This window comes from Cydia pomonella, chromosome 9 (genome assembly GCF_033807575.1).
Source record: "Cydia pomonella isolate Wapato2018A chromosome 9, ilCydPomo1, whole genome shotgun sequence".
NCBI classification, from domain to species: domain Eukaryota; kingdom Metazoa; phylum Arthropoda; class Insecta; order Lepidoptera; family Tortricidae; genus Cydia; species Cydia pomonella.
In genome coordinates, this window is record NC_084711.1 from 6,173,525 (window position 1) to 6,192,683 (window position 19,159).

The following is a 19,159-nucleotide window of genomic DNA, read 5'->3' on the forward strand; positions in this document are numbered from 1 at the left end:
GTATTTTCTCGATAGTGGAACAACTCTAAGCGCAAATTGTAAAAAAATGTTACAAATTGTCTTTGGTTTATAAAAACTCGAGCCCTACCTTTATCCGTTCCAAGGCCTGTTCGATCGTGTGGAATGTATTCCATTGGACGTACGTTAAGGATGCAACTATAAGTGAGAACGAGAAAGAGATATGCTGCTGATAGACAAAGGTCGAGGTCCAGTACGCCCGTCTGTTTTAGCTTTAAATATTTTATTTTCTACAGTAAACGTCAAAGTAATATTTACAGAAAAGAAGTAATTTATATGAGTGAATAAGTCAGAAATGGACGGAAATAACGAGGACTTTGTTGAAGAAATACTACAGGAAAGTGGGTATTTGCATTTCTACAATAAAATTTATAATATTGTATCTCCGTTATTGGAAGACAAAATTAATTTGTACTTGTTCTTTCATCTTAAATTTTCAGATCAAAACACGGAATCAGAAGCAGCAGAATACAAACATATATCTAATTTAACAAATAATACAAGCCAGGAAATAGGAAAGAATTGCTTAGGCGAAAGTTCGGATAAACACAGTAAGTCATTTGTCATAGCTATTATATCCATGATTTTTGTATAATTTACTGTTTTTTTATTAAAATATTTAATAAATAAATTCATATTCTAGGCGCAACTGCTGTTTGGACTACCAGTGCCACTTTGACACTCTTAAAACTATATGAAGCAAATATTGAAATGGTTGAAACTCCTAAAAAGAAAACTAGATTATGGGTTGCTATATCCGATAACTTAAAAAGCTATAACATAGAGGTAATGTTACTTTAATTTTTTTATTAAAAATTAATTTTAGTACTTAAGTATGTTACTTACTGTAAATTACTTTTAACATGTGTTTCTGATCATATTTATCTTAATTTTAGATGACTCCAGACCAGGTTCGGTGGAAAATAAATGCACTTACAAAAAAATATAAACAGGCGGTAGATAGTGGGCAAAAAAGGTTTAAGTATTTTAAAGAAATGAATAATATTTTTGGCCAATGTGAAGATGAAGAAGATACTATAAACTTGGAACATGTCCGACATAAAAAGATTTTTCGGAAAAATCATCTCAATATGTCCCTGAGTGAACCAAGTCATATGAGGGGTAATTATGAGAGTAAAGCTACAATTGAACTTCGGAAGATAAGATTGGCCAATCGCATTGAAGCTGACAGATCCCAAAGCAAAATAAATTTGGAAAGACAATGGTTGGAATATCTCAACAGACAAGAAGAACAAAGACAATGGAGGGAAGAAATGTTTGAAAGGAGTTTAAAATTGAGAGAAAGAGAGTTAGAGTTAAGAAGAAAAGAATTGGAAATGAAAGAAGCTTTTGAATTGAAAAAACTGCAACTAAAAGAAAGGGAGCAAGAGGAACTGCTGAAAATTGAAAGGGATAAATGCAACATATTAAGTAAAATGGTGGAAAAACGAAGATTGCAAAATGTACAACAGTAAAATGGATTAAATGGATTATTGTAAATGAAAAACATTGTGTATACAATATTTTTACTATTATAAATATACAGTAACTTCTAACATGTATTTGTTTTCATGACTTGAGTTTCATTCCAGCAAAAAAGCTATTAAACAAGCACAAGCCAGAGTAAACGATACTCAATAGTTCTAGATTTTAAATGAGTAGGTAATTTGTAAATTCCAGTTTCTGCTTGCAGCGGTCCTATAACAGCTACCTGCTAGAGTGATACGGTATTATTGTTATATCCAAATCTTGTAGCTGCTGCAAGCAAGCCCATGAAAATGTTCTAGGAAAAGATTTCAAAAGTAAAGATAGACCGAACATTCTCGTTTGGTTGGCCTCGGTGGAATGCTACAACGCGAGTGGTTGATGAGTTTGCATCACGTTCGCGATTGGTCGCAACTAGTTGCGTTGGACTGCACGCTTGGCTAGCATTCGTGCACAGCGGTGTTGCTGACACCGCTGTATTGACACCATTCTTGGTGCCCGTAAGCTCATCTTTGCGAAGTTATATATGTCAATGGTTCTAGGTTTGAAAGGCCTACCACTCGTTCATTTTCATGAGAATAGTATTAATCGCAGCTGGAGACTTCCGTTATTTGCCTCTCTATCGCTCTTGCATATTCGAGCGATAAAGTGGCAAACTCTTACACCTTGACAAAGGGGATTTAAAATATTAATAGAACACGAGTGTATTAGGAAAATAAATTATTATGTTTATAAATAAAATAATACACAACGATATAATATTAGGACTTTATCAGATTAGCCAACATCAGTATATAAATTGTCTAGGGACGCTGTCATGTTCAAATTAACAGTAATTTATTATCTATCCCAGTGCCAGTACTGCCAACATTAGATACCCCGCGCTACGCAAAATTCTATGGCGATTGTTGTATAAAAATCATTTATAATTGTGTAGAAACAGTTATGACCGACTTAATTTACAAACGTTATGAAAAATCTTTAGGTCTTCTTACGACGCGATTCGTTTCATTATTACAAAAAGCCAAGGATGGTGTTCTGGACTTAAAAATCGTGAGTACAATACTGGGTCCTGTCAAATCAATTTTGGCACGAATATAAACATTTTGAATTAACAGTAGCATTATTCTGTAATATTGTTACTATTTCAGGCTACCGATTTATTGGCTGTAAGACAAAAGCGACGGATATATGATATAACGAACGTATTAGAAGGTATTGGATTGATAGAAAAACGAAGTAAAAACAGCATACAATGGAAGTGAGTAAATGTCTTGTAGATTATCCTTATTGTTCAAGAATCTTTCTTAATTTTTTTAATTTGTATCATAATCGTGACTAATTTTGAGGTTATATCTTTACAGGGGAGCAGGTCCGGATGGAAATCCTTCAGACATTGGAGAGAAAGTTATGCGGCTGCGGAGACAGCTTGGAAGGCTAGAGGAACATGAAGAATTGCTTGACAAGTATGTTTAGTGAATCTTTTTGTTAAAATCGGTGGTCACATCTGGCTGTTAAACACCTGATTACTAATGGTTAATAAGAATAATAAGCTGCCCGATGAAGAAAAAGGTTAGGTTAAGAAAAGCAACTAAGCACAGAATTGTTCAAATAATAATGGTAGAAGCTTTACTGTAAGTGAATTTTTTTAGTGTACTCCCATTTTAGTTTTACTAACTCACTTAATGTAATAAAATTTTTGTATGAAATATTGTACTCATGATCAGTTTCTCATGAATATTGTCCATCCGAAAATGGCTTGGTAGGCTAATCACATTCTGTTGTCAGGTTGCCTGGTTTGTATTTCTAATTCTTATTATTCATTTCAATAATAACCAAATATTCTACAATCCTATTATAATTAGCTAAGCTAAGCTTTATAGGCATCTGACACCAGTTGTTTTGATCTAATTAGCATGACTCAAGCATTTTTTAATTTCGTGTTTTATACAAATAGTCTAATGGCCTGTTTCACAATGTCCAACTTAAGTATTGTATAGCTAAATATCAAATCAATTATCTGCCAGATAAAATTTCCTATAAAACTTGGCACCTTATATAATTAAGCCTATTTGAAGATTGTGTAACCCCACCCCCAATCAGATAAGTGGCAAGTAGCTTATTCAGGACTTTACTTGGACATAGTGAAACAGGCCCTTAATAACCTGTATCTTATCTCATTACAGACAAATACATTGGATAGAGCAGAGTATTAAAAATGTATTAGAAGATATTGACAATGAGCCTCTTGTTTATGTGAGAAAAAATGACATTGAGCAGTGCTATGAAGAGAGCCAGGTGCTTGTTTTGGAGGCACCTATTGGCGCCAGCTTGGCTGTGGCATCTGCTCCGGGAAAGGTAAAAAAATATTAGGATTCTGCATAAAACGCGCGCGCTGTCTCTGCCAAGGCACGTCTACACTGGCCTGTTTGTTGTGTGGACCCGCCTAATGGTCAAAAGTTATGCTAATTGTCCCAGTCTTTTAGTTTATTAACTTCACCAAACAACCTTCTGGCATAGATTTATTTATCACTTTATTTTAAAATTGACTCTTTGTCCACCAAGTTATCTGATTACTATCCCCTAAGCCCAGACCCTCTTGAAATACTTGATGCTCACTAACTCATTGTTAAAAGAGAGGTTCACTAAAGACCTAACTTAAGGATTAGCATTCTTGCAATACTTACCAGATGGGGGCTGCGAACCTACACTATCCCACTAATTCTATTTTATTTCTTATTCATGAATGGGATTTTTTCCTGCTAGTCTACATAAATATTCCCGTATAAATGTATGTTTTTATTCTGGTACCCTTAGTTTGGCGTGAGCTGCGTAAAGTGGTCTAGTCAAAGCCCATACAACCCGGCCTGTAAAAATTAAGCGTAAGCGTCTGGCCAGGACGATAATACTAAGCAAAAATTGTTTTTCTAATTCCAGGGCAGAGAGCAGCAATTCATTCTACACGTCAAATCTGTGGATCCAGTTGGCGTAATCTTGTTATGTGACTCGGATAAAGAAAAGGTATTTATTCAAAACATATTAAATATATATAGTCTAGCCTAGCAAAGAAGTTTGGCACTAACAGTAGATAGTAGTAGGATATACTCATTCCTTCTTTTGGGGTTATAACTACTAGCATAACAAAATACAGTATAATTCTCTCTGCCTGTGGCTGTGCTTCATTAGCCGGCTCCACATAGAGCGAGCGAGCGAGCACGCACGTGCGAGGCAATTTCCTCACGCACAAAACGGCCAGTGTAGACGTGCCTCTGCCGAGTCAGCGCGCGCGTTTTCCTCGCCCGAGCGCGCCGTCTCGACCGAGGCACGTCTAAACTGCCCGTTTTGTGCGTGAGGAAATTGCCTCGCGCGTATGCTCGCTGTGTGGACCCGGCTACTGCCAAACAACTCTTGTCAAAATATATAGGTAAATAGTTTATTTTTTATTAGCTTTAAAAAAAAAAAATGTTTATTTCAGACATGTGTCCATATAAGTATTAGTAAAACTTAAAAAATAAAAAAACTTAAAAAGACTAGGTTAGTTATTAATTTACATAAGTACTAAGTATAATGAGAACAAAAATTCAAAAAAAAAAAAGTGAAACAAATCCATTGGTAGAAGCAAGCAGTGAAAATAATTTATTCACTACTTGGTCCTACCAATGACCACATCAACCCAGTACTTTGTTAGCGGGCAGTCCAGGTGCTCCGCCAACACCCTCAGCATACAGTTGCTGCTGCCACGCACTCGCTTTAGCATCGAGGCAATTCGGCAAACATGCCTGGTGCACTGCAGTGCTTTGGCAGCCTCAGCAGCATCCTGAGGATGTTGTTGTACTGCACCCTTAATGTGTTATAGGACCTCTGAGTAAAGCTTACCCACAGGCTGCACGTGTAAAAAGTTTGACAATATGCTTTAAAAAGTGTCAACTTGACTTGATTATTACAACGTGCAAACCTGCGGGCAAGCATATTGCCCCTCACTGCCAACGCCCTTCTTTCCCTCTCCAGATCGAAATCGTCATTCAGTTCCTCAGTTAGCATGTGGCCCAAATACTTAAACTGTTTTGCTATTTTAAGAGGCTCGCCCCCCAGCATGATCTTTGGCAGGGTGTTTGGGTTATATTTTTTCGCCTTAAATATAAGTACCGTGCCTCCGCCTAGTGGTTTATGTCCTTACCAACCCTATCCTAAAGTGAAATAAAAATAACGTCAATTATATTTACTTAAATGAAGAAAAAAAAAACAACGAAGCGCTTTGAGAAAAGGTAGGTAGTGCCCTTGCGCTTCGCTTTACACTACCGTGCCCCCAGATTAAAATTAGTTTAATAGTGGTCGATAGGTAACACAAAGACAGATAATCTTTCGCATTTATAATATTTTGTTATCTGTATTAACCTAACCCAAGCTGGGTTAGTTGGCAATAATATGGTTACCTATATGCTCTAAGTGAAACTCTCTCTAATGCATTTCTAATTGTTGTTTCAGGAGATTGAAGATGTAACCATGCAGGACGGTGAGGTTCAAGATATTACAGACAACTTTTTTCATTCCCTTGATAGTGATGGTATGTATTTTCACATTTAAGACTAGGCTCTGGGGGTGTAAACTTCGCAAGTCTGTCTTTGCATAACTTAAATTATAAAAAAAATATTCAATAACTGATACGACAAAAAAATACGTATCGAACTTGTTCGAAGTTCGATTCGGCCTGCTCACAAAATTTCACGAGAATTGGTTGAGGAATGCGACCAGTAGAGGAGAATAGCGTGACAAATATACACCATTTTTGCCCAAGCTGAAACAGCTTTCGCGCTTGCTCGGTCAAAATTATTTTTTATTTTATTTCTTTTGATGTACCTAATGAGAATGACTGCTTTGTTGTATTGAAAATATATATTGGATTAATTACTACCGAGTGGTTGACACCCATGCGGCCCATGCCCCACGGAGGCCACGGATCCGCCCTTTTGTTCATCTATAGCTGCAAGTTACGAGTAAATAGGCGGCTCCACACAGAGCGAGCATACGCGCGAGGCTATTTCCTTACGCACAAAACGGCAAGTGTGCCTCGCGCGTATGCTCGTTGTGTGGACCCGCCTAAATTAGGCAGTATAGCACATATTTATGACCTAACTAAATACTTCATTATCTACTAAAACAATGTATCCCTCCTTTACAGATTATTTACTGCGATTGAGTCCTCCGGTGACCAAGCAAGACTTTTCGTTCTCCTTGCGGGATTCCGAAGGGTTATGTGATCTCTTTGATATTCCTTGTTAATTTAGAAATTGATCTCTACATACTTATTTTTATGTAATATTTTCAAAGACATTTTATATTTACTTCTCTACTTTGTGATCATGTTTAAATTGACGTATGTAAATAATTAATCATGTAAATAAAAATCAAGTTTTTTGACAGTTATTTTAGGGTCGTAAAATAGTCGTAAAATAAATTAAGTCAAGCTTACATTGTGTTTTATTTCTTATTCTTAGATTTCTTAGGATTGGATACAAATCTATCAAGAACACCATATGATATTTTCGGTTTGGTTGGCTGCACTGGTGTTTCCAAGGCTTTTTGCACTTCTATTGCTTCCTCAATATATTTCTGAAAACAAAAAAGGTGTGTTAATCAATGTCTAGGTCAGTTACAGTTGCTACTACATCTTTACTCCTGATAGTAACAAGTGAAGGGTGTAAAAACAACCCTTTATCAGCAGGGAATTTAAATTGTATATCTACGAAAGTTTCCAAAAAGTTGCCGGAAATTTCAAACAACACTTTCATTTTAGAAATGGACAATTTCGATTCCCAAACGAAAATATGAGAGGATTCCGAATTTCTCCACGTGCAACTTTCGTGATTTTGGAAACTTTCTGTCAGTACATTAGTACGTAATATCTACACCAGTGGCGTTCCCGGTAAAGTTGCCCAATTTACAGATCGTGTCATTCACGAAGACGCGTGCCTTGATTCATATTGTCATGGTATTAAAGGTTAGATTTGACAAATGTGCACGTCATCGTGGATGCCACGAACTATAGTGTGCTTACGCATTCGTGTCACTATAAATATTTAACCAGAGGAACCATTTCCCTTGTAAAATCGGTATTTGTTATGAATGATTCAAGATGTTTCTTACCTTTCTTGATGCTTCCTTGATGATCTTCTTTCTTGCAATATTCGTTTTACCTTTGTTCTTGCGTCGAGGAGTTAAGTCGACCTTTTTAGGTTTTACATACTGTAACGAAAAATGGTTAAATTACCTAGGAGTTATTAATTTCCACAAGGTCATGATTCAGTCCAAAGTGTGAAATACCATCGCAAACTCCGTTTACATTGTACAAGTTTAATAGATAATCTTAATGAGATAAAAATAGGCAATTAAGTGTGATTACTTTCTCCTACGCTACGATAACATCATATACGATACTCGCAAGGAGAGTATTTTTCACCACACCAGCTCGGAATTCTCTCTTTATTCTTCAATAACAGATAGTAAAGTTGCATTTTATCCACAATAGTGGCGAAGTAATTTCTTGTAAGTGGCGAATCTTTCGCTTTCTCGGGTATCAATAATAACATGAGGTCTTAACAGCTTCAGTCCTTTTATAATCCTAACGAAAACATCACCCTCGAACCATGAGGTTTCTTACCAGTAGTTTCTACTTAGCCCATCTGTTCCTTCACAGTGAGCAAGTCGACCGTGTCTACCTCGAAGGGATTGAGCGTGATAAGCTCGGGCGGTATCTTATCTGTATTTTTAATCGAAAAAACGTTACCGGCCTTTTCATATAAATGCCAGGAGTGCCAGGTAATACTACCAATTATATAGTCGATGCCTTGATAACCCTAAAAAACCTGAATCTTACCAGTAGTTTCTTCTTAGCTTCCATCTGTTCCTTCATGGTGGGCACGTCGACCTCGGCCACCTCGAAGGGATTGAGCGTGATGAGCTCGGGCGGTATCTTCTCGAGGAGGGCCTTCACTTCGGCCTCCTTGCGCTGCTTCTTGGTCTGGAACGGATTGCTTTCTAGGGCGTCGAAGTTCGGCTCTCCGCTGCCTGTGAAAAATGAAAAATACAACGTTAGATTTTATTGCCACTGTTAAACCGTCGGCAAATTTCCAAAATTGCACATTAACTAATTTTGGACACTTCTTATATTGGCATTTGGTATGGCGATCGAAATTTTCCCTTTGGCAAAAGGAAATTTGATATTTCTACTTATAAAAATCTTCGACATAATTATCAACTCACCAGTCTAAAATGTTTGCTGGACGAAGATTGAACCCGTTACCCATCCAAGCGCGGATACAATTGACTAGGGATAGGGATCAATGGAATATTGATCCGCGCCTGTACCTACCCACCAAATTAAACTGGAAGCTAGGGTAATGATTTTCGAGTGTATAGTCTAAGCTGCCTTCACTTTAGATGCAGATTTGCACGCCGCTCCGGTGTGCGAGCGGGACATTTCTATATATACGTGCATAGGACTTTCTCGTTCACAGACCGGAGCGGCGTACAGAGGCTAATCATATCCCTTCTTGCTCTAACATTTGGGTTATGCTTACCAGGTATGATAATGCTTGTGAACCCTTTGGTCGTCCCAATTCCCAGCACGTCTTCATACGGGCAGAACTTGAAATTGCAAATATTCTTCGCCATCCTGTGTCTCATGTACGGTTTCACTGTGGTTTGTGTGCAGCAGTTGCTAAAACAAAATAAAGGAAAATATTAATTGTTAAATAACTTTTTTGAAGGGTCAATTATACTATCTATACTTTAGGGGGCTCAGGAACAATGGTGTGGAGGTGACAAAGGTGAACGGGGAAGAAGATCGAACGAGATGGTCTTATGGAACTATTAGTAGGAGTGGCAGGAAAAGCGCTACTATTGTTTATCGTTGCCTTAGTCTCTCTTTTCATTTCTGCCTACTTCTAAACATTCCTAAGAGCCACGTCAAACCGATAGACGAATTATTGTACCCCGACAAAGTTTGGTGGGCAACAATAAACCCGACTAAATTACGTAGTTGTTTTTGGTATGTTGTGAGTTATGCTAAAACGTGTTTTTAATTTCGTCGCATTGCGTATGTTCTGTCCCTCACGGCCGCACGCAAGCGGCCACTTCTTAGTAAGTATTTTTGCTACCTCAAGGTACGGGCCCGCAGAGAAGTCTTCTGTTTTAGTGTACTTCATGTCTAGTTTATATTTATGTATGAATTGCACCAAGTGTATATGCCTGTACCCCTAGTGTAAATAAATTCGATTTTGAAACGTGACGTACGCGTTCGCGTTTAGTCTCATTTTGTATTGGAATTAGAAAGAGCGCGCCAAGCGGGACGTTTTGGAAACTCAAAGTCCTATACAATGAGACTTAACGCAAACGCGTTCGTCACGTTATGATGTCGATAAAATTTACACTAGGGGTACTGGTTTTCGATCTACAGTATTCGTTTATGGCGTTATTCATAAACTTATGGCGTTATTCATAAACGCGCTACAAGCCTCAATTAGCTAATAATGCAATAATAGGGAGTATTACTGCAATGTTCTGCCGCCAGAGCGCAGCACTAGCACCTGTCGTAAACCATAGAGTAACTGATACCTACTGTGCCTTAAACTGTTTTTTGACAAGTTTTCACAGATAATAAGATATGACATTGATGCATGAAGGCGGTTTGTTTACAAGAGACTGCCGGGAAAGGCGAAAATCAAAATTTGGTTATGTGCCTCTTTATCGCTCGAATATGCGAGTGATAAAAAGGTTAGATAACGAAATTTCGAGTTTCTTGTTTCGCGGTAGACCCTCGGATTGTGATAGATTGTGGTAGTGGCACTCCCTACGCAGAGTTTCGCGTAATATTCCCTATTGTATGGAATAGAATCTCCATATACCAAAAAGTGTCCGACAAAAAACCATAAATAGGTGGCGCTACAGTATCTCGAATACTTGCGAAAAAAATCAATTGGACACTTTTACAACAGTTCTGCCTATGGAGATTCTATTCCTTGCCTCTACCTCCCATACCCTATTGTTTGTCTCAATGTGTCATTTTGACATATGTATTTGTAAGAAAGGTATAAGCCCTGTAAAATGTATTAATGAGGGGGGTTACCGTTAGCATTTCGTTACTTACTTGTATACTTCGACGACATTATCCAACCCCACCGCCAGCATGTCTTTCTGTGAGAACGTGAGGTCGACGGGGGCGCTTCTGAGCTTGTAATGCTGGACGGGCCCGTCCAGGTTTCGGATGTCGTATATCTTCAGGCTACGGTCTACGCCTGATGTGGCCATGTACCTTGAATTCGATAACATGATGAAGTAAAATGGGAAGAAAATGAGAAATCTCTGATAACCAAGTGGGATAGATATAATTTAATGGCGTTATCTCTATTCTAAAAACCCTTTCACAGAGCTCGCTTTTATCTTATTTATCATACGTGTCGTTTCCAAGCCAAGTCCCACTTTGTCGCTTGCCATAAGGACGCTTTGACGGGTAATTTGTATAAAGATACAAGCAAATCACGTCTTTATGGTAAGTAACAAAGTGGGACCTTTGACTAGACTTCGACAGATATATTGTAAAATATAGTAAATAGTTTAAAATGGCGTTGTTACTCGTATTCTCCCTGTACGTAGCCGAAACCGCCCGAACGCTGCAGTTTCTCTCCACTGTTGTTACTTACATCACATCCATAACATAAAAGCGAGCGAGATAACAGAGTATCCACATGACCACAGCCATGGCCGTCAACGGTGACTTATGGAACAGTATCTTCGACTAAGGATCTTTCACCATCGGCGACCAAAGCGACACGACTCCCTGCGAGTTGCCTATACACAGAGTGCCGTTGTAGGGATTCTGGGTCATGAACGAGGTTCGCCCTAGATGGTTTGTAGTAGCTACTGTTACTTACATCCCTCTGTTATCCACAGCTATGGCCGTCAACGGCGACTTATGGCACAGTATCTTCGCCAAAGGATCTTTCACCATCGGCGACCAAAGCGACACGACTCCCTGCGAGTTGCCTATACAGAGAGTGCCGTTGTAGGGATTCTGGGTCATGAACGAGGTTCGCCCTAGATGGTTTGTAGTAGCTACTGTTACTTACATCCCTCTGTTATCCACAGCTATGGCCGTCAACGGCGACTTATGGCACCGTATCTTCGCCAAAGGATCTTTCACCGTCGGCGACCAAAGCGACACGACTCCCTGCGAGTTGCCTATACAGAGAGTGCCGTTGTAGGGATTCTGGGTCATGAACGAGGTTCGCCCTAGATGGTTTGTAGTAGCTACTGTTACTTACATCTCTCTGTTATCCACAGCTATGGCCGTCAACGGCGACTTATGGCACAGTATCTTCGCCAAAGGATCTTTCACCGTCGGCGACCAAAGCGACACGACTCCCTGCGAGTTGCCTATACACAGAGTGCCGTTGTAGGGATTTTGGGTCATGACCGAGGTTCGCCCTAGATGGTTTGTAGTAGCTACTGTTACTTACATCCCTCTGTTATCCACAGCTATGGCCGTCAACGGCGACTTATGGCACAGTATCTTCGCCAAAGGATCTTTCACCGTCGGCGACCAAAGCGACACGACTCCCTGCGAGTTGCCTATACACAGAGTGCCGTTGTAGGGGTTCTGGGTCATGACCGAGGTCCGTCCTAGATGGTTGTGGTAGTGGCCTACGATCTCTCCTATGGAAACGTCCAGCCACGTCATGAATCCGAATTCATTCTGTAACAAGTTGACAGTTAAAATATATTGTACTAGCTTCTACGACATCGTCTGCGTGATGGGATGATGATGATTGATAAAATCTATCCTATATCCTTTCTCAGGCTTGAAGCCATCTCCATACCAAATTTCATCTAAATCAGTTCAGCGGTTTAAGAACGAAGAGGTAACAGACAGACAGAGTTACTATTACCAAAGTTACATTGATTGATATGTATGATTGGTACGAGTAGCACATCCACGTTCTACAACGGAAAAAAACTACTTTGCCGCATACATATCTACATCGACTTTTGGTACTTTAGACCAAAACATTTATTTTTTCCACTAGTTCCTAAAAATCCCCCCCTGGGGGGGGGAGTAATGACGTCATCAAAATTTTGTATGGGATTTGATTTTTTTTTCAAAACCCATCGTGTGAGGTATCGAATGAAAGAGCATTATGAGACGATTCTAGAAATATACTACACTCTTAGCTTTTAGCCACCTGTTTTCCAAAAATCTAAAAGACATTTTCGAAACGTGCCAAATTTGGGCTCCCCCAGGTGAGATGAGGCTCGGTAATTTTTTCCAAAACACACTCCAAACGTCTTGTCATATCCTCATATCAAACGTAAAATAAAGCAATATGTAAAATAATAACTATAACTATTTTTTTTAAGATTTTTAACTGTTTTTTTTTTTCTGACCTATGTCTAAAATTTCCGCATATATAGATATGCCGCTTGGTAGACAGTTACTTTAGACTTATCGTCGAAACCGAAAAACGTCGATGTAGATATGTTTGCGGTTTTTTTCTGTTGTCCACATCCAATCCTCCTTCTTCTTCCTCGCGTTGTCCCGGCATTTTGCCACGGCTCATGGGAGCCTAGGGCCCGCTTGACAACTAATCCCAAGATTTGGCGTAGGCACTAGTTTTTACTTTAGGGCCTCTTAATTAATTCAGCCCAATGTCTACCTAACCAAGTTCGTTACACCATTTATAACTCCCTTGCGAAATCTCACTTTGAACTATCTCATAGAGATATGGGGTAGTGCTACTAAAACTGCGCTAAAACAATTGCAAATCACTCAAAATAAATTAATAAAAACCTTATTTCGATATAAATATTTAACAGCCAGCCGAATAATCTACTTTGAAACCAAAATTATGAATATAAGTCAATTTTACTTTAATAATACATGTATATTAATTAACAAAATTATAAATAAGAAAATCCACTCTCAATTAAACTTCAAAACTAAATCTGAGCAGGGAATCCGACCGTTACGTAACGCCAACGATCTTTGCATTAAGTCAACGCGAACCAGAATTGGCAAAAAAAATATCTGTTTTGAAGGGGCACAATTTTACAATAAATTACCGAAATCCATAAAAGACTGCAACAATTTTAACAAATTTAAAAATAAATTACGCGAGTATGTAATTGATAACGTCTAAGTCCAGCCCTGGGCGTTGCAGCTCGGAAACAAGGAATTATTATCGATAAACTGTTTACCATTGTATTGATGGCCACATGTATACTCGTACCAAATTGAACTTAAAGTGTAGGTAATTAGGATCGTTCTGTTTTTAATATGTATTTGTGTTACTTATTCTCTAAAATGAACTTGTTCTGTATTTTAAGTGTAAGTCTCTGGACTTTTATAGTGCTACCTGCAGTGTGCTACTATTAATTATTGTGACAAAAACGTCTTAGTCTAATTAGTTATTGTTTTTGTTTGTTTTGTGTAACTTGCGATGCTCACTGATTTACTTTTGATTTAGTATATATTCTCAGTAAGTGAAATGTAAAATTTCTTTTGAGAAATAAATTTCTTTAAACACAAGATACGTAAAATCTAAGACAATTTCGTGCTTCAAATTTGACACGTAAACGAGATGGCGCTGTACAGCTCGATACATTTTATAATTTTGCGGTAACTCTGATTGTCAAAAGTTGACGTTTGATAGTTAAGTGACCGCAAAACATAAGGCGCAGTACAGCGCCATCTGTTTTGGATATCAAACTAAGGGGCACGTTTTTTTCTTAGACTTTACTCTCTTATTACAATCAATTCTCTTTGCTATTATTAGCTGTGACGTCCGCTTGAGATTCGGCCTGTGTCATTTCCTTTGCCTCCTCCCCACACCCTGGAAGTGTCCTGTCCATACAGGGCTTAAGCTTATTTTATGCCAAATTTTATCAAAATCGGTTCAGTAAGTTCAGTCGTGACTATAAAGTAATAAACTGAGAACACTTTCGTATTTGAAATTTTAGTAATAGTCACAGGGTAGATGCAGGCAGTCAGGCGGTCGACTCTTTAATTGTAAACTAGATTGTTAAATATAAAACTTGTGCACACGTTATCTGCATTGTTTTCCGCACAGGTGCTTGTGTTGGAACTAATAGTAGTAATAGTCAGCAAACAGATTCAGAAGAGACAAGTCAGTACCTATGACAGAACTAAAATTAAATGAAAGTGCTTATTTACATCGGATAAGGTGGTATTTACTAGTGTGGCGCCACTGTGCCACCACTGTCGTGCAATCATTCATAATTTCACACCTCTCGCGCGCAATTATCAATTTGTTGCTTAATCTGAACCCCGGATCGCGCGACCAATCAGAGCGACCCGCGGAAGGGTGACGGGCTTTGATTGGTCGCGCGAATCGACTGGGCACAGATTAAAAATAATAGGTACTTACAACACCAGCCAAGAGGAAGTGGTATGGCAGAAACTCCATCCTCAATATCTTGTCCATTCTTTTAACACAGTGAAGTTCAATGCCGTTGTTGTCATAAATATATAACCACTCCTTCTGGGCTACAGCTATCATTGTTTCTACGTGCAACCAACTGTAAAATGAAATGAAGCAGAGTATTTAGAGAAACCCCTAATAGTGATGGTTATAAATAATTAAAAAATCCTATAAACTAAATGTTAGTAAATTTATAACAAAATTAAAACTAAATTATAACACTATCTATTTCCCATTTATTTTGCATTCCCCGTTACAATGCTGACCCAATGCCTTAATATAGGGCAGTCGAGGCATCCAGCTACCATCCTCAGGATGCTGCTATTGCTGCCTCTCATTCGTCTCACCAAAGAGGCTACCCTCTTGCGTATGATGGCATGGAAGCCATCCGTGTGCGCCTCAGCAAACATGCCTGACGCAATGCAATGACGAACGCTTTAACAACATCCTGAAGATATTATTGTACTGTATACGGAGCGCATTATAAACGCGCTTCGTATGCTTCACCCATAGACTGCATGAGTAGAAGGATGAACAAAAAGCTTTAAATAGTGTGAGCTTGACTTCCCTCGTACATCGTGCAAATCTACGGATGAGCATGTTGCCTCTGACAGCTGAGGCCCTTCTCTCTCTTTCAATAAAGAATGTGTAAAATGCCCAAATTATTAATAGTACGATGTGTGAAACAAAGTTTTAATGTTTCAGCATTTACCCATTTCACGAGGTCCAAATGTTGGGTTCCTATTGTCCAGTGATGGTTGTGACTCTCAGGTTAAAATATGCGTCCAACTACTATTTTAGCTCAAACAGTTCAAATGCAGTATGTAATGACAATGATAGACGAGAATGGATAGAATAAGGAATGAATATATAAAAGGAAGCCTGAAAGCCTTTTTTTATTATCATAATGTCTCCTTTATTTATAAAAGCCTGAAAGTTTACTTATAACCGAAAACTAAGATCAATCGCCTAGCGTGTACGGGCATGTGATAAGGAGGCATGAACTTTCATCATGTGACACGAAAGGTGTGGTATGGAGGAAAATGACTTGCTGCGCCGATTGCCGAAAAGGGCAAGCAAATAATGATGTAATCATAATAATGCCTAAAATCAATTTGCACCTTCCAATGTTCCTAGTTTCTAACATTAAAACTACCTATTACCCACAGACATGCTAATACTTGCCTCACATCATGTATGGATTCCATAACATTGATTTCACAATGTAATTTCTTGGTGACCCAGTCAAAAGCTGCCAAATGTCCTTTCTTACCACCTAACAGTAGATGCCTCCCATTGCGAGTGTATTTCATTCTGTACGGACCAAAGTCCATGTTTAGGTCGAATATCTTGGTTGCTGCTGTGATGTCTACACTGTCTCTGATCAGGTCTTGTGTTATTGCTGTAGTTTTGCCATCATCCTCTACTTCAACATAACTGAAACATTAAGAATTCAATTGAAATCTTCGAGGAACAAGCTATTGTCGTAAATACTACATATGTTTACTGGTTTTATTAAGAGTTTAACGATCTAAAAAAACAGTTTTATACATTTAAAGCAGTTTTATTTATAGAAATTATCTAAAGGAACTCATGACACAATCAGACTATTACAAAAAAAATAATGCAATAAAAATACTAGCTATACTATACAGCATGACTGGCCAAATATTCCGTATGCTGAATATCCGGTATTTGGCTGCCAAATATATTTGAGTTTTGCAGGTGCATAGTATAAGTTTTCACCTGTTTGATAGTGAACATTTGTGCAGACTTATTTCTAGGTTCGAAACCAGTTTTATCATGTTATTATAGACGAACTTTGTTTAAAGAACACATGTGCTTGCGAATTTTGCTATAAACACAGAATACCTTGGATCTTAAATTATTTTAATGTTAGTATGTCTCACGACAGTTTAAATTTGATTACCTTGGATCTATTAAAAATAACACAAAATTACTGTCTATAGTGTCTATTTACTAGTTATTTAACAAAATATAGAGTATTGTGTATGTAAATGGATCCATTTTTTTATCACTTTACCCAACTAAGTAAGTTACAGCTCTGGTGAACTGGTAATAGTTGATTTATCAATTATATTTAGCAATTAAAAAATTTATATTCATTAGTTTTATTACAGGTTTTAAATAAATCAAATTAGTACAAGTTACTCACCCTTGCTCCTCAGTCAACAATATTTCTGCCCTGGCTGCCTGTTCTTGAGCATAATTATATATCTTCTCCTTCTTTTTCAGTTTGTGAGCATGCAATGGATGCCTTACACCCTTGCCCACCCCCTCGCCACGGGAGTGCTGCTCTAACTTCTGGGGGTTCACTGGAGCTTTACCAGGATACTTCTTTTTTCTATTTTTAACAGGTTTATTTGAAACTGGCTTGTTGCGCTGTGCATTAGCATATTCTTCTTGATTTTTCTAAAACAAAACAATAGTTTATTTGCTGACAAGAATAACTTTCATTCACATTAATAGGAAAAATGAAATCATGTTTCAAGGAAAGTAAAGTTACCTGTTTATGCTTTAGTTGGAACATCAATCGCTTGTTGACTTTAACATTATACACTTCTTCCTTTTGACCCCCAGCTTTTTCACTAGCATCATTCACATTCTTGACATTTGCATCTATTTCAAAGTATCTTTTCTGTAACAAGGACAAAAATACAAGAACCTTCGTCGTAGCTATGTAAAGTGAGGCTGGTTTTATATGCTATTTGCGGACCTGGACCATCCTACCACCCTGTGAGTAAATTAAATTATAGTTAATCGGTTTTTTTTTTATACGACATTCTTACACAGATTGACTAAGTCCCACGGTAAGCATTAGTAGACCACACATTATTTCAACTATTAAGGGTTTCTTAAATGTTTATTTAAGACACAAAGTTTTTTACGATCCATTTTAAAGTACGTACCTTCTTTGCTTTCGGTTTCTGTATCATTGAGTTTTCCTTCAGTTTTGGCTGCATATTATCAGGCTTCATAGCCTTGGGTTTCATTGTGCGCTTTTACTTAGCCGTTTACACAATTTATTAAATAACTTTGTATACCGTAAATACTAACATGTGTAAAGTTAGTGAATATAAAGAGGTTATCTTTTTGACATATTTTGAATTGTGTTGTGACATTGTTTAAAATGGTGCCATATTAAAATAATCAGAATTGTTTTAGGTGGTTTTCACATCGTCGCTTCATCCGGATATGTTCTTTATAGCTTTTATGGTACATAAATTATGGTCTTATGCAAGTCCAAGTTCACCCTGACTTTTCCTAACGTCGGAGTTGGTTTTGTTGGTCACTGTGTAGCATGCCCTTTATTTGTATCAGCAGCCCGCGAAGTCAACTTGCCAACTTTAACGCTCCGTAGCGTAGTCATCTCTATCACTATGTCGTATTAGTGCGACAGTGACAGTTGCGTTTCATTCGCTACGAAGCGTTAACGATGGGCACGTTGGTTACGCAGGCAAAATAACACAATATACGCCTAGGTACCAAGAATAGTATAATAGGTACCCACTACGACCTTCGTAGTTTCGTCCGTGTAGTAGTGATTGGCTACTAAAGAATATTAATTTGGCAACTAAAATGATCGCTCGCAATTGACGAACTTCTACCCTGGGGGCCTACCGCAAAAACCAAAATTAGCAAATTGCGGGCATTTTTCTCTGTCACTCTAATTAAGTCTTAGTGAGAGTAAACGAGAAAGATCTACTCATCATTTCATCCGTATTTTGCGAATAGCGACACTTGGCGGGTAGCGAAATTTGTTTAGGTATCCTCCTTGTGACCAGTGAGAACTGTGTGACGGGATGACGAATAGGAGCAGATTTGTAGTGTGACCAATAGCTACAAAATTACGATGTGTCCTAATAGAACTAAATGTATTTGTGACGGGTTAAAAACAAATAAATCAAATAATACTGCTTTCTCGGGGGAGCCTCACCCCTAGAGAACGCGTCCCCAGGTGGCGGATAGGGGAATGCTCGGCAGATATGCAGGGTAGGAGGGAAATCAAATACCTCCCGCGGACCAACAGGCCGGAGAAGGACACTTCGTTATCAAACCCCTGCATAGGGCTTCTTTGACGTATTCGGAGGCGAGGTCTGTGCAGCGCTGGGTGGTTGGGCTGGAGCACTCAGAAGGGATGG

General features: G+C 38.3%; 3 protein-coding genes across 3 annotated transcripts; 2 read left to right on the forward strand and 1 right to left on the reverse strand.

Moving 5' to 3' along the window:
• Positions 1 to 178: 178 nt before the first annotated feature.
• Positions 179 to 1,576, forward strand: LOC133521217 (golgin subfamily A member 6-like protein 22). The gene is made up of 4 exons (XM_061856056.1): positions 179 to 359; positions 459 to 569; positions 662 to 804; positions 915 to 1,576. The coding sequence occupies exons 1-4, from the start codon at positions 314 to 316 to the stop codon at positions 1,491 to 1,493; spliced, it is 879 nt and encodes a 292-aa protein (XP_061712040.1). The 5' UTR covers positions 179 to 313; the 3' UTR covers positions 1,494 to 1,576.
• Positions 1,577 to 2,130: 554 nt separating this feature from the next.
• On the forward strand, positions 2,131 to 6,972 carry LOC133521218 (transcription factor E2F4-like). The gene is made up of 7 exons (XM_061856057.1): positions 2,131 to 2,556; positions 2,655 to 2,764; positions 2,868 to 2,969; positions 3,690 to 3,861; positions 4,441 to 4,524; positions 5,989 to 6,067; positions 6,683 to 6,972. The coding sequence occupies exons 1-7, from the start codon at positions 2,449 to 2,451 to the stop codon at positions 6,781 to 6,783; spliced, it is 756 nt and encodes a 251-aa protein (XP_061712041.1). The 5' UTR covers positions 2,131 to 2,448; the 3' UTR covers positions 6,784 to 6,972.
• On the reverse strand, positions 6,964 to 18,150 carry LOC133521214 (WD repeat-containing protein 46). The gene is made up of 11 exons (XM_061856054.1): positions 17,927 to 18,150; positions 17,524 to 17,655; positions 17,173 to 17,429; positions 16,182 to 16,433; positions 14,943 to 15,093; positions 12,018 to 12,253; positions 10,649 to 10,813; positions 9,081 to 9,220; positions 8,378 to 8,568; positions 7,648 to 7,746; positions 6,964 to 7,113 (listed from the first exon to the last, which is right to left on the reverse strand). Exons 1-11 carry the CDS (start codon positions 18,008 to 18,010, stop codon positions 6,982 to 6,984), a joined length of 1,839 nt encoding a protein of 612 aa, XP_061712038.1. The 5' UTR covers positions 18,011 to 18,150; the 3' UTR covers positions 6,964 to 6,981.
• Positions 18,151 to 19,159: the final 1,009 nt, after the last annotated feature.

Excerpts from the sequence above, each read along its gene's own strand:
- LOC133521217 (XM_061856056.1), top strand. The coding sequence starts at position 314 with ATGGACGGAAATAACGAGGACTTTGTTGAAGAAATACTACAGGAAA. Across the intron at positions 570-661 it reads CGAAAGTTCGGATAAACACA|GCGCAACTGCTGTTTGGACT; the intron begins GTAAGTCATTTG and ends TTCATATTCTAG. Across the intron at positions 805-914 it reads TAAAAAGCTATAACATAGAG|ATGACTCCAGACCAGGTTCG; the intron begins GTAATGTTACTT and ends TCTTAATTTTAG.
- LOC133521214 (XM_061856054.1), bottom strand. The coding sequence starts at position 18,010 with ATGAAACCCAAGGCTATGAAGCCTGATAATATGCAGCCAAAACTGAAG. Across the intron at positions 16,434-17,172 it reads TTGTTGACTGAGGAGCAAGG|TTATGTTGAAGTAGAGGATG; the intron begins GTGAGTAACTTG and ends TTAATGTTTCAG. Across the intron at positions 9,221-10,648 it reads AATGTCGTCGAAGTATACAA|CAACTGCTGCACACAAACCA; the intron begins GTAAGTAACGAA and ends ATTTTGTTTTAG.
- LOC133521218 (XM_061856057.1), top strand. The coding sequence starts at position 2,449 with ATGACCGACTTAATTTACAAACGTTATGAAAAATCTTTAGGTCTTCTT. Across the intron at positions 2,970-3,689 it reads CATGAAGAATTGCTTGACAA|ACAAATACATTGGATAGAGC; the intron begins GTATGTTTAGTG and ends ATCTCATTACAG. Across the intron at positions 4,525-5,988 it reads GTGACTCGGATAAAGAAAAG|GAGATTGAAGATGTAACCAT; the intron begins GTATTTATTCAA and ends TTGTTGTTTCAG.